Source organism: Myotis daubentonii, chromosome 15 (assembly GCF_963259705.1).
Source record: "Myotis daubentonii chromosome 15, mMyoDau2.1, whole genome shotgun sequence".
In the NCBI taxonomy this organism is placed as follows: Eukaryota; Metazoa; Chordata; class Mammalia; order Chiroptera; family Vespertilionidae; genus Myotis; species Myotis daubentonii.
The window spans coordinates 29461030-29472502 of NC_081854.1; the positions used below are offsets into that span (position 1 = coordinate 29461030).

Consider the following 11473-nt stretch of genomic DNA (forward strand, 5'->3'; position numbering starts at 1 on the left):
CTCCCTGTTGATTCCCTGAGACCCCGCCCCACCCAAGCTGCGGCAGAGGCTTTTGCATATGAATGCCCTGGCCTTTTGCAATCTGAAAATTACCTAACAAACTGCAGCTGGGCCAGACAGACCCAGAACTTCCAAAAGAAAGCCCAAAGCCCCACAGCAGCTTGCATTGCTTCACAGCTGGGCCTCATTTGGGCACCTCCAAACCCCAAACAAGGAAGGGGAATCTGCAGATCTCTTCATAGCTCCTGCTGGGTAGCCTCAGGCAGAGCTAAATTAACACCTCCTTAGATCCAAGAGCCAGTGTACCCAGTGGTCAGAGTGGGACCATCCAGATTAAAACTCCTCAGATCCGTAAGGGACACACTCAGGGGGCAGACTCAGTGAGCACCAAAGCCCCACTGAAACAAGTCTTGCCTCATAAGGGTGTCTTCAGCACAGAAGTTCTCCCACCATAGACACAGCTGACTCTCACAGCCAATTGGCCTGGAGGTCAGTTCCTCCCAGTGATACCTACAACAATCAAGGCTTAACTACAACAAGACTGTGCACAAAGCCCACAAAGGGGTGCACCAAGAGTGTCCACCTCAGGTAATTGGGGAGGCTGAGCCACTGGGCCCTATAGGACATCTAACACACAAAGCCACTCTATCAACACAGGGAAGCATAAAAAATGCGGAGACAAACAGGTCACAAATGACAGAAATGGAGGAAAGCAAATGAATGGATATAGAGTTCAAAACCACACTTTTAAGGTTTTTCAAGAACTTTCTAGAAACTGCCGATAAATTTAGTAAGACCCTCAAAAAGACTGGTGAGACCGCCGATAAATGTAGTGAGATCCTCAAGAAATCTATTGAGACCCTCGAGGTATGAAAAAGGACCAACTAGAAATTAAGCATACTCTGACTGAAATAAAGGATATTATGCAGAGTTCCAACAGCAGACTAGAGGATCGCAAGAATCAAGTCAAAGATTTAAAGTACGAAGAAGCAAAAAAACACCCAACCAGAAAAGCAAAAGGAAAAACGAATCCGAAAATACGAAGATAGTGTAAGGAGCCTCTGGGACAGCTTCAAGCATACCAACATCCGAATTATAGGGGTGCCAGAAGAAGAGAGAGAGCAAGATATTGAAAACCTATTTAAAGAAATTATGACAGAAAACTTCCCCTACCTGGTGAAAGAAATAGACTTTCAAGTCCAGGAAGCGCAGAGAACCCCAAACAAAAGGAATCCAAAGAAGACCACACCAAGACACATCATAATTAAAATGCCAAGAGCAAACGACAAAGAGAGAATCTTAAAAGCAGCAAGAGAAAGAAACTCAGTTACCTACAAGGGAGTACCCATACGACTGTCAGCTGATTTCTCAACAGAAACTTTGCAGGCCAGAAGGGAGTGGCAAGAAATATTCAAAGTGATGAATGCCAAGAACCTACAACCAAGATTACTTTATCCAGCAAAGCTATCATTCAGAATTGAAGGTCAGATATAGAGCTTCACAGGTAAGAAAAAGCTAAAGGAGTTCAACACCACCAAACCAGTATTATATGAAATGCTGAAAGGTATCCTTTAAGAAGAGGAAGAAGAAGAAGGTAAAGATACAAATTATGAACAACAAATACACATCTATCAACAAGTGAATCTAAAAATCAAGTGAATAAATAATTTGATGAACAGAATAAACGTGATTATAATAGAATCAGGGGCATAGAAAGGGAGTGGACTGACTATTCTTAGGGGGGAAAGGGGTGTGGGGGATGCGGGAAGAGACTGGACAAAAATCGTGTACCTATGAATGAGGACAGTGGCGGGGTGGGGGGGTGTGAGTGCGGAGGGTGGGGTGGGAACCGGGTGGAGGGGAGTTATGGGGGAAAAAAGAGGAACAACTGTAATAATCTGAACAATAAAGATTTAATTTAAAAAAATTTGGCTCTCAAAAGAAATTTCAATCATTGTAATTTATTGATATTTGGCTCTGTTGACTAATGATTTTGCCGACCACTGGCTAAGGCCTCCACCTCTGGTTTGGCCCCTCCCCTAGCCAGGCCATACCAGGCTCCCTCCGAATGCATAGCTCACAGTCCTTAACCCCCTCCCCACTCCGCTCCCCTGCCTCCTCCACTCCTCCCACCCCACTCTTCCCCCCCACCCGCAACCCCCACCCCCGCAAGCTCTGGGAGGGAAGGCCCGGCTGTCTGTGCACACAAGTCCTCTAGTGTGCGCGCCCTCGCACCGCGCAGGAGTTCAAAGAGAACCTCCGGATGTCAGGAGAGCGGAGCTGCAGCCGCGAGACGGTGCGAGCCCGGAGGGCAGGGCCAGCACCCGCCTACGGCCTGGGAATCCCTGCCAAAGCTTCCCGGAGGGCCTGCCTGGCACTCGGGGGCAGGCCGAAAGCGCGCGAGGGTTTCCCCGAAAACCCGCCGGGCTGCGGAGACGCTATTGCCACCGACCTAGCTCGCGCCTCGGCCCCACGCGTATGTTCAGGGTACAAGAAATAAGCCGGCGTCTTCAAATCGGCGGCACCTAAAATTCCATGAAATACGGGACTTCCTACAGTAGCCGGCCAGCCCCGCCCCGAGTGCCCCGCCCGTCCTTCCTGCTACCCAGACGCCCGCTCCGTGCAGGCGGCCCCGCCCCGCTCCGGCTCGGCGCCGCCGAACTGTCCCGCCTGCGCACACGTGCGGTCGCAGCGATGGCGGACCCGCAGCTGCAGCTAGTGGCCCAGCGCATCCGCAGCTTCCCGGACTTCCCCAGCCCGGGCGTGCTGTTCAGGTGCGCGCGGGCGGGCGCGGGCTGGCCACCGGGGACCGGGCGACCTGAGGGCCCCGCTGGGCGTTGGACCGGCTGGCCTGGGCCGTTGTCCCGCGCGTAGAGTGGGGCGGTCGGGGTGCCAGCGGGCTGTGCCCCAGGGGACCGCCATCCCCACGCCGAGACCCGACCCCGGAGTCACCAGGCCTGTGCTTGCGCGCCAGGGACATCTCGCCCCTCCTGAAGGACCCCAACTCCTTCCGCGCGGCCATCAGCCTCCTGGCGAACCACCTGAAGAAGACCCACGGCGGCAAGATCGACTACATCGCAGGCAAGTGGAGAGGGTCGGGGGTGAGGGGGCTCTGGCCGCCTCGGAGGATCATAAGTTGGAGGGGTCACTGGGTCTGGGCCAGGCCGCCGGAGGCTGGTTTGTGTGGGGTTCGTTTTCCTGAGTCAGGCAGAGGGCGGGAGGGACGGCTCCATCTCTGCTTAGGGGAGGCCCTTTAGTGGGGGTCCTTAAGGGGCCCTACCTCTAGGTGCATGATCACCCCAGCGTGGGCTGTCAGGATGGAACCGCTGCCCCCTACTTTGCAGCCCTGAGATGGGTTACAGGCCCCTCCAGCGGCCTGAGGAATGGCTTCTGCCAGGTGGGTACCGCCTTGCAGGCTGTGGGGCTTACGGTGTCGATTTGGAGACGCCTGTTTATTTCTTGTACCCTGAACATACCCGTGGGGCCGAGGTGCGAGCCAAGGTTGATGGCATTAGCGTCTCCGCAGCCCTGGCGGGTTTTAGGGAAATCCCCTCCCAGTTCCTGGTCTCCGGCAAGGGAATTTCCCCAGGCAGTACCCGACCAGATTCCACTGGGTCATAGAGGTTTCTTGTTCTCCTTCTACAAGCATGCACTGAGCACCCCCTGTGTGCCAGACTCTTGACCCAGTGTGGGGCTTGGAGAAGGCCTGCAGAGATAGGGAGGACTCTGGGGTCGGGTCTCCCCGTGAGAGCCCCACTCCCTGACCCTCCCATTGATCCCCACTGCCTGGGGGCACAGGCGTGCTGTTGCCCTCTTCAGTTGAGTGTGTCCCCCTCACCACACTTCCTGTTCCCTGTCAGGGAACTGCAAGAGGTGGCCCGTGCCCTGTCACTGCCTCTCCTTCAGAAGCTCCTGTGCTGAATGTTTCATAGCTATTACAGCCCAGTTAGAGATAACAGCTGAGCTTTGGAAAGAGGCCAGGTGACTTCCCCAAGGCCACCCAGCTATTACTCAACCATGTAGTGTGGACTTAGTCCCTAGCTCCACCTCCTAACTTCCCTCTCTCTAGCAACCAGCAGTCCCTGAGCATGGTAAGTCAACATTCCCTAAATAGATGGCAGTCATTGGCCTTTCAGCTGGCGTCAACAAGGCCAGGCATCCTGTGTCATTGTATTGACTACTTGTCATTTTCCAGCCTGACCTGTGGGAACCCCCATGCTACTGTGCCACACGGCTGTCTCCCAATAACCCAGCTCTCACCAACAGGCCTGGACTCTCGAGGCTTTCTGTTTGGCCCCTCCCTGGCCCAGGAACTTGGCTTGGGCTGCGTGCTCATCCGAAAAGGTGGAAAGCTGCCGGGCCCCACAGTGTCCACCTCCTACACACTGGAATATGGGAAGGTGAGAGGGCTGGTGGCTGATCCCATGGACCCTCCTTCCCCAAAGAAAAAGTTGTAGAATCAAATAGAGCTGCCATGGTTGGAGTGGACATGGGAGCTCAGAGAGGTCGAGACACTGGGCCAGGCTCACACAGCCAGAAACAGCCGGGAGGGTTGAAACCGTGGCCCAGGTGGTAGCCCCTTGTTAGCCCCTGGGCTGTGCACACCAACACTGTTCTCAGAGATGTACCAACCATGTGCCTGCTTTCCATCCACAGGCTGACCTGGAAATCCAGAGAGATGCCCTGGAACCAGGGCAGAAAGTGGTAGTTGTGGACGATCTGCTGGCCACTGGTGGTGAGGTCTCCCCCAAGTGAAGAGGGCTTGGCACTGGGGAGTTTTGGGGGGGGGGGGGAGTGCCCTATGTGTGTGAGAAGTGGATTAGGTCCTTGACACTAGTTTACCTGCTTGCCAGATGGGACCCTATTACATGCCAACTCCTTCCCTTCCCTTCCATCAGGAACCATGCGCGCAGCCTGTGAGCTGCTGGGCCAGCTGCGGGTAGAGGTGTTGGAATGCCTGAGTGTGGTGGAGCTGACCTCGCTGAAAGGCAGAGAGAAGCTGGGAGCCGTGCCCTTTTTCTCCCTCCTGCAGTATGAGTGACCTCGATACCCTGCTCCACACCAGCTAGAAAAAGGAGAGGTCTGGCCTCTGTGGCTACACTTGACAACTTGCTATCCACCTGGACTTTTTTTTAATACATTTTATTGATTTTTTACAGAGGAAGGGAGAGGGATTGAGAGTTAAAAACATCGATAAGAGAAAAACACCGATCAGCTGCCTCCTGCACACCTCCTACTGGGGATGTGCCCGCAACCAAGGCACATGCCCTTGACCGGAATCGAACCCGGGACTCTTGAGTCCGCAGGCCGATGCTCCATCCACTGAGCCAAACCGGTCAGGGCCACCTGGACTTTTTATCCATTTCTGTGGTTGAGTTACCATCCAGCTCCCGGGTCCTTCCTGCAGGTTCTGGAAGTGCAAAGGCCTGAAGCCGATAGCCCAGGGCAAAGCCAAGCCCAAGCTGCTCAGATTTCCAATGAAATAAGAACATGATTGATCAACTCTGCTGGAGTGGTGTTTCTTCAGGTGCCCAGGGTGGGAGCTGGGCCTCAGGACCAAGAGGCAGGGGAGGTACAGGGGACTCCATCAGAGTATTTATACACACTGTTCACATATAACCTGCACATCTTCCTGTGTATTTTACTTCTAGATTATAATACCTAATGCTATGTAAGTAGTGGTTATGCTGTATTGTTTAGGGAATTAGTCTGTACTCAGTACAGAGTAACCATCCTGGGCCCACCAACACTGTAACTTTTTCCCTTTGCTTAGTTAGCTGACTGGCAGATAGAGGACCAACTATCCTGAAAACCAAGGTGTAGACTGGGCTGGTTCCCCCATTCCTTGGCTCATGGCCCTACCCTCCATCTTCAAAGTCAGTGATATGCCATCCACCAACCTCTGCTGTGATGACACTGGGCCCATTCGGATAATACAGGATGAGCTCTCAAGACCCCTGTGCTGGGGGGGGGGGGGGTGTTATTCTGCCAATCACACTGCTCAAACCCATGCTGCCAGGAAAGCCACCCTACCCCCACATACCTGCACTCTGTGCAGCAAAGACAAATCCAAGGGAAACCAGTTTAATGACAGCATGCTGTAGGAGGTGGTTGTACCACCCACAATGGCCAGATAATTCCATCCCCAGAGCCTAGTACAACTGCTGACCCTTGTGTGGATCAGGAATGGGAGAGCCAAATGCATTCTTAGAGAATAAAACAGGCACAGAGGGCCAAGCCAGGGCCTTGAGCCCATGTTTGCGTGTTGGTGCGCGGCCATCAGGCTCACAGCATCTCCTCAGCACGAGCAAGGCGGGCCAGCTGTGCAGTGACACTCGCCAAATCAGCAGCCTTGTCCAGCTTGACATAGGTATCAGTTCGGATGCGGTGGAGACTAAGCCAGTCAGGCAGCAGCTCAGAGAGGAGCTGCACGTGTTTCTCCATCTCCCCTGCAGAGAGAGGGGCCTGGTGAGGTGGGGGCCTGCCCCCTACCCCCCAAACCTCTGGGCCTGTGTGCACATCTGTAAGTGGGTGCACACAGGTGCTGCTCTCACCTCAGGGTTCTGTCAAGAAGCCTGCCTTAGTTTCAGCCCCTGCTTCCTCACCTCCCTCCAGGCTAGACAAATCTGTACCCAGCGGCAAGGGGGTAGGTAGACTGACAGAAGGACTGGGCCAGGGCAGTGACGGCACAGCCTTCCCAAGGAGGTGGCTCTCCCACTGAGCTTGTCACTAGTCGCGAGCCTGAAGCAGAAGTGTCCTGCAGCTTTGTGGGACTAGAAGGCTTGGGGAGGGGGTGGTCTCATAGGACCTCAAGGGCAAATGCCAGGTTTGTGAGGGGGAGACAACCTCAAGCTGCAGGATTAAAGGGACTCAGGTGATCTCAAGGGTACTGTGCCCACCCAACGCAAACAAGCAGGTGTGGAGAATGGTGCAACCTTATGGTGCCCACCCTCATCTGGGACTCGGGACATGCAGAGTGGCCCTGCCCCTGCACATACCTGAGCTCATGGCCACGCGGTAGCTGCCTACCATCCTGGCGCAGGCCACCTCCATGGTGAGTGCTGGCTTGCGCTCTGACACAAAGATGCTACGTAATACCCGGGCCAATTCAGGCAGCCGCTCAAGCCGCTGCAACCTCTGCTCCTGCTCTGGGCACCGCGTCATCTGTGCCAGCTGCTTCTGCACCTCCTTGGCCCGGATCTGCATTGGGCATGGAGAGTCGTCAGTGGACAGCTGTCCCCATTCCACCTCATCCCTGAACCCCAAACACTCACCCGCTCCAGCAGGTCCTGGGACACCCCCTTCAGGGGAGCAGGTGGAGTGGCCGGAGGGGTGGCTGGCAGTACCGGGCTGGAGGACACAGGGCTGCTGGGCACAGCTGTGCGCAGGGCTAAGTCATTCAGGGCCTTCTCCATCTGGATCAGGTCAGAGAGGAGAGATCAGAAGTCTCTCCTGGCCCAGCCACCGGGGAGGCCCTTCACACCCCATTTGATGGACCCCTGCCCAGGAGGCCCTGTATGTCCAGCCCAAGTTCATCCCAGCACATCAAAGACCTGTGCTGGGCACCTCTATGTAGAGCCTGCCGGTAGGCAGTGCTCTGAACATAGGGAGGGCACATCCCACTACCCGCCAGGGCCCACAGCCGCACATGGAGTTTGTTGGGTTGCCCACATGGGGGTCGGGCTACCCTTCCCTGGGAAACAGGGGCCAGTCTCACCCTGGGTGACATCAGACTTCGGGCTCGAGCCAGCACCTCCTGAGCAGTGGCCAGCGTCTCTGTGGTAGGTGGCTGGGGCAGCTCAGCAGGCTCGATGTCAGGCACTTCATCCACATTGAAGCGAGGGTGCCAGCGTGTCAGCCGGTCCTCAGGCACCACCATGGGGGGATTCAGGGAGGCCAGGAAGACCTATCCAAGAAGGGGATACCCGATGACCCTGGGCACATCTGGCTGGGGTGGAGCAGGGCTGTAGAGGTTCCCATCCCACCAGCACCCACTGTAGTTATCGCAAGCCTCCCAAGTCTTGAGTCTGCATCCCTGAGTTCCCCAATCCTGTGTTCAGGTCAGAACCCCTCACTTGAGGGCCAGGGTCCCCACCCAGCCCAGAATCCCCATCCACATGAGACAACGGCCCGCTTTGGTGAGTGGTTTAAGAGAACTCTACAACAGTGGTCGCCAACCAGTGGTCCGAGGACCACTGGTGGTCCCTGAGGTCTGAAAGGTTGGCAACTGCTGCTCTAGAAGACAGCCTCTCGAGCAGGCCTGTTTCCTGCTGGGTAAGAGGCAGATGTGACAACAACGCTGAAGGAGGGGACAGACCACAGGGACACCTCATACAACAAGGACTGAGCTGGTCATCGTGGGGTCACTAGCTCACCCTGTGGTGCTCCCGGACACGCTCCACCAGGTTCTGGCTGAAGACCTGTCGCCGCTGTAGGAGGCGTGAGGCTGTGAGCTGGGGGGCCACGTTGCCAACCTCTGCAGAGAGAGTCCAAGCCTGAGCTCCGAGCCCCTGGGCTAGAGCCACTGGGGCGCCAAGCCCCACACCATGGGTCTCAGACGAGGGGCCTGGTGCCCTCACATCCATGTTCAAAATGCAGTGTCACAGGTGGGGAAACCAAGGCTCAGAGATGAGTGGACTCAGCCAAGGCACACTCACCCTGATCCAACAGCGGCTCGATGGTGAGCTGGTAATCGGACCTCTTGACATTGTCTTTGAAGGTGGGGATGTTGCGCTCCTGGCGGAAGCGGTAGGAGGTAGGATACACGGTTTTGATCTGGCCCACATTGCGCTCCTCAAAGCGCCTATGGGATGAGGGTGTCAGGGGTCAGTCAGTTAGCTTCCACTGTAGGACAAGGCTCCCACCCAACAAGGGACTCCACTCACTTCCGCATCATGTCCTGGACACCCTGCTTGACCTTGGCAAAGGTCACGGTCTCCGAGCGGTTGTAGAGCATGCCCACAATGGTGTCCATGCTGCGGAACATCTCAGCCAACACCTGGTACTTGTAAGGCAGCACGAGGCCAGGAAGGCCTGGCTGGGCCAGAGCATGGAAGCGTTGATAGGCAGGTGCCTTCTCTTCACTGCAGGGAGGGAGCCAGGCCTTGAGGGAAGCATCAGACCCACATCCCCTCCAGGACCCAATGGCTGGCCAAGCAGCCGGGGATACCCCAGAGCTGGGGCTTGCAAAATTGCCCCCATGACACACTGCATACCAGTTTACAAATTCCTATATGCCCAGCTCCCCATCATAAGCACTATCAGGGATGGGGACAGAAAAGAGTGGCTTCAAACCCAGCTCCACCATGTCCCTGGCCACCCCAAGCCCTGGTTTCCATATCTCTAAGAGGCACATGACAACCACAGGACCTGGAGAGGACAAACAATGATAGAAAGCAAATGCCCAATCACCACGGGCTATCATTTGAAATCCATAAGGTCCACTGAGGCAGGAATTGGCACCCTCTTAGATGGAGGGTGAAGAGCTAGTGACTGGCACTAAGATCTGAGCGTCCTATCCACTGTGCTGGCTCCCTGATGGAGCAGCTCCAGTCCTGTGCCCAGCCCTGCCCCTACCAGGCCTCCCACTAGCCTACCCTTTCCTGGGGTGCCTCCCACCCAAAACTCACCATGGCTCTGCTGGGTGCCCCTCGGCCTCCAGCACACTGGGTTCCACGCCATCATTCCCAGGGGCACTTGCCCTCAGTCCCTGGGCCCGTGCCCCCAGCTCCCGGGCCCGCTGCAGGCATGACTTGAGTTCAGAGAGGGTGACTTTCGAGGAGACCTGTAGACACAGGACGCTGTCAGCCAGCCAGTTACCCTATATCCCCCTCCCCTGCCCTTGGTCCAGCCTCCTCACCTTGTCCTTCTGGGGTGCCAGTTGGGGCAGCTGACCTGAGAGGGCAGCCTTCTTTGTCTTCTTGCTTGGAGAGGAGTGCTCTGGGGAGCCAGAGGCGGCTGGGGAGCCAGGGCCAGGGACCTGGGAGAAAGGACCCCAGAGGTGAACCAGTGACGAGACCCTATGGTGTTCTGGCTCTACAGAACAAGGACGTCCTGCTGCCCCCAGTCCAGCCTCTCGGAAGCACCCCTATTAAGAGAGGGGCCTGACATTTACCAGCCCGCCCAGCTCTGGCTTCCTCCGGCTCCATCAGACTCCGCGGCTCCCCCACTCAAAGTGTCTTCCCCGTCCCTCAATGCAAGTCCTCTCCTTCCGGTGGCCACAGGACACCGGCCTGGCAGCTCGGACTTAGCTCCTGCAATGCCTCTCAGCCAGTATCTCCGCCCAGGCCATGACCCGGTCTTCCACTTGGGGTCTCTGTGTACCCTCTGCAACCAGCCACCTGGTCTGTGTCCTCCGTCCGAGCCAGGTCTCTGCAGAAGCCCTCCCCTGCCTGCCCCCACCCCATCGGTTTCTCCCCTCCCCGCACGGCCCCGGCCACCCCGCGCCCTCACCACATCGGCGGGCAGCCTCAGCCTCCTGCGCGCAGGCGGCGCGGGCTGGTCGCGCGTGGGCTCGTCGCTCGCAGGCTCGGCGGGCGGGCGGGCGCGCTTGCGGCTGCCGCCCGAGGTGGAAACCTGGGCGGGAAGCGCGGACTTGGCGGGGCTGGGGGTGCGCCAGTTCGGCTTGGCCCGCAAAGACGCGGCGCGGGGACCAGGGCGGCGGCGCAAGAAGAAGTCGGTGACGCGGCGCTGCGCCATGGCGAGGCGGGAGCCGGGCAGCGGGAGCCCGGCTGCAGGAGCCTGGCAGCGGACGGAAGTGGCGCCACTCTTCGCGCCGATTTTCGCGCCACGCGTGGCCCCGCCCCCTCCGTCGGCGGAACCATCGACGTAGGGGGGATGGGAAATGGACGCGCCCAGGAGCCTGCGCGCTGGTGCTCTCAGGCTGCTTCGGCCGCGCGCACGCGTCACAGCGCGGTCTTCTCCGCGGGGTTTGGAGGTGTCTGCTGCGTCGGTCTCAGGTCTCCCCTGGCCTCTACGTGGGATACCGCGATTCCGGTGGACACCAAGCCAGTACAGTACGGAAAAACGACATAGTGTGTTTAACAGAAAATTGTTACGCTATTTACAGCTTAAATGTAATTGCAGTACAATAAACAGCTGCGCTAGGCAGGGGCGCTGGGCTAGGTGGCGTGGCTGCGCTTGTCACCTGGCTGTGCACGTGACCTAGCTTCGCACGTGACGGGGTCGGGGCACCCCATATTACAGACTAGCAAACAGGCCCAGGTCGTGGGCGACTTGTCCAAGGCCCCCCTCCCCCCAGCTGGAGAGTGACCTGGGGAGAAAGTACACCCCAGAAAGAAAAATATTCTAGAATTAGAGAAATATACAAAAACTACTGAATTATACACTTTTTAAAAGGGTGAACTTTATTATGTGAATTATATCTCAAGCTATTTATTTTTAAGAGTTGCTTTCAAAATAGTTGAAGTGTTCTTAAAACCTGATGCTTAGGTTATCTGGAAAACTTGAGAGC

General features: G+C 56.7%; 2 protein-coding genes across 2 annotated transcripts; one reads left to right on the top strand and one right to left on the bottom strand.

Annotated features, from left to right (window-relative positions):
- Nucleotides 1-2319: 2319 nt before the first annotated feature.
- APRT (adenine phosphoribosyltransferase) lies at nucleotides 2320-5507 on the top strand. Its single transcript, XM_059667063.1, has 5 exons — nucleotides 2320-2774; nucleotides 2975-3081; nucleotides 4267-4400; nucleotides 4657-4735; nucleotides 4899-5507. The coding sequence occupies exons 1-5, from the start codon at nucleotides 2536-2538 to the stop codon at nucleotides 5039-5041; spliced, it is 702 nt and encodes a 233-aa protein (XP_059523046.1). The 5' UTR covers nucleotides 2320-2535; the 3' UTR covers nucleotides 5042-5507.
- Nucleotides 5508-6068: 561 nt separating this feature from the next.
- On the bottom strand, nucleotides 6069-10800 carry CDT1 (chromatin licensing and DNA replication factor 1). The gene is made up of 10 exons (XM_059667062.1): nucleotides 10453-10800; nucleotides 9860-9979; nucleotides 9630-9784; nucleotides 8886-9083; nucleotides 8658-8803; nucleotides 8376-8476; nucleotides 7718-7906; nucleotides 7275-7415; nucleotides 6999-7200; nucleotides 6069-6449 (listed from the first exon to the last, which is right to left on the bottom strand). Exons 1-10 carry the CDS (start codon nucleotides 10696-10698, stop codon nucleotides 6286-6288), a joined length of 1662 nt encoding a protein of 553 aa, XP_059523045.1. The 5' UTR covers nucleotides 10699-10800; the 3' UTR covers nucleotides 6069-6285.
- Between the last annotated feature and the right edge of the window lie 673 nt (nucleotides 10801-11473).

Bases quoted from the DNA above. Each gene is read 5' to 3' on its own strand.
- APRT (XM_059667063.1), top strand. From the start codon at position 2,536: ATGAAATACGGGACTTCCTACAGTAGCCGGCCAGCCCCGCCCCGAGTG. The intron at 3,082-4,266 runs GCAAGTGGAGAG...TCTCACCAACAG, and splicing joins CAAGATCGACTACATCGCAG to GCCTGGACTCTCGAGGCTTT. The intron at 4,401-4,656 runs GTGAGAGGGCTG...TTCCATCCACAG, and splicing joins ACACACTGGAATATGGGAAG to GCTGACCTGGAAATCCAGAG.
- CDT1 (XM_059667062.1), bottom strand. From the start codon at position 10,698: ATGGCGCAGCGCCGCGTCACCGACTTCTTCTTGCGCCGCCGCCCTGGT. The intron at 8,804-8,885 runs GTGAGTGGAGTC...CTCATCCCATAG, and splicing joins GTCCAGGACATGATGCGGAA to GCGCTTTGAGGAGCGCAATG. The intron at 8,477-8,657 runs GTGAGTGTGCCT...CTCTCTCTGCAG, and splicing joins CGAGCCGCTGTTGGATCAGG to AGGTTGGCAACGTGGCCCCC.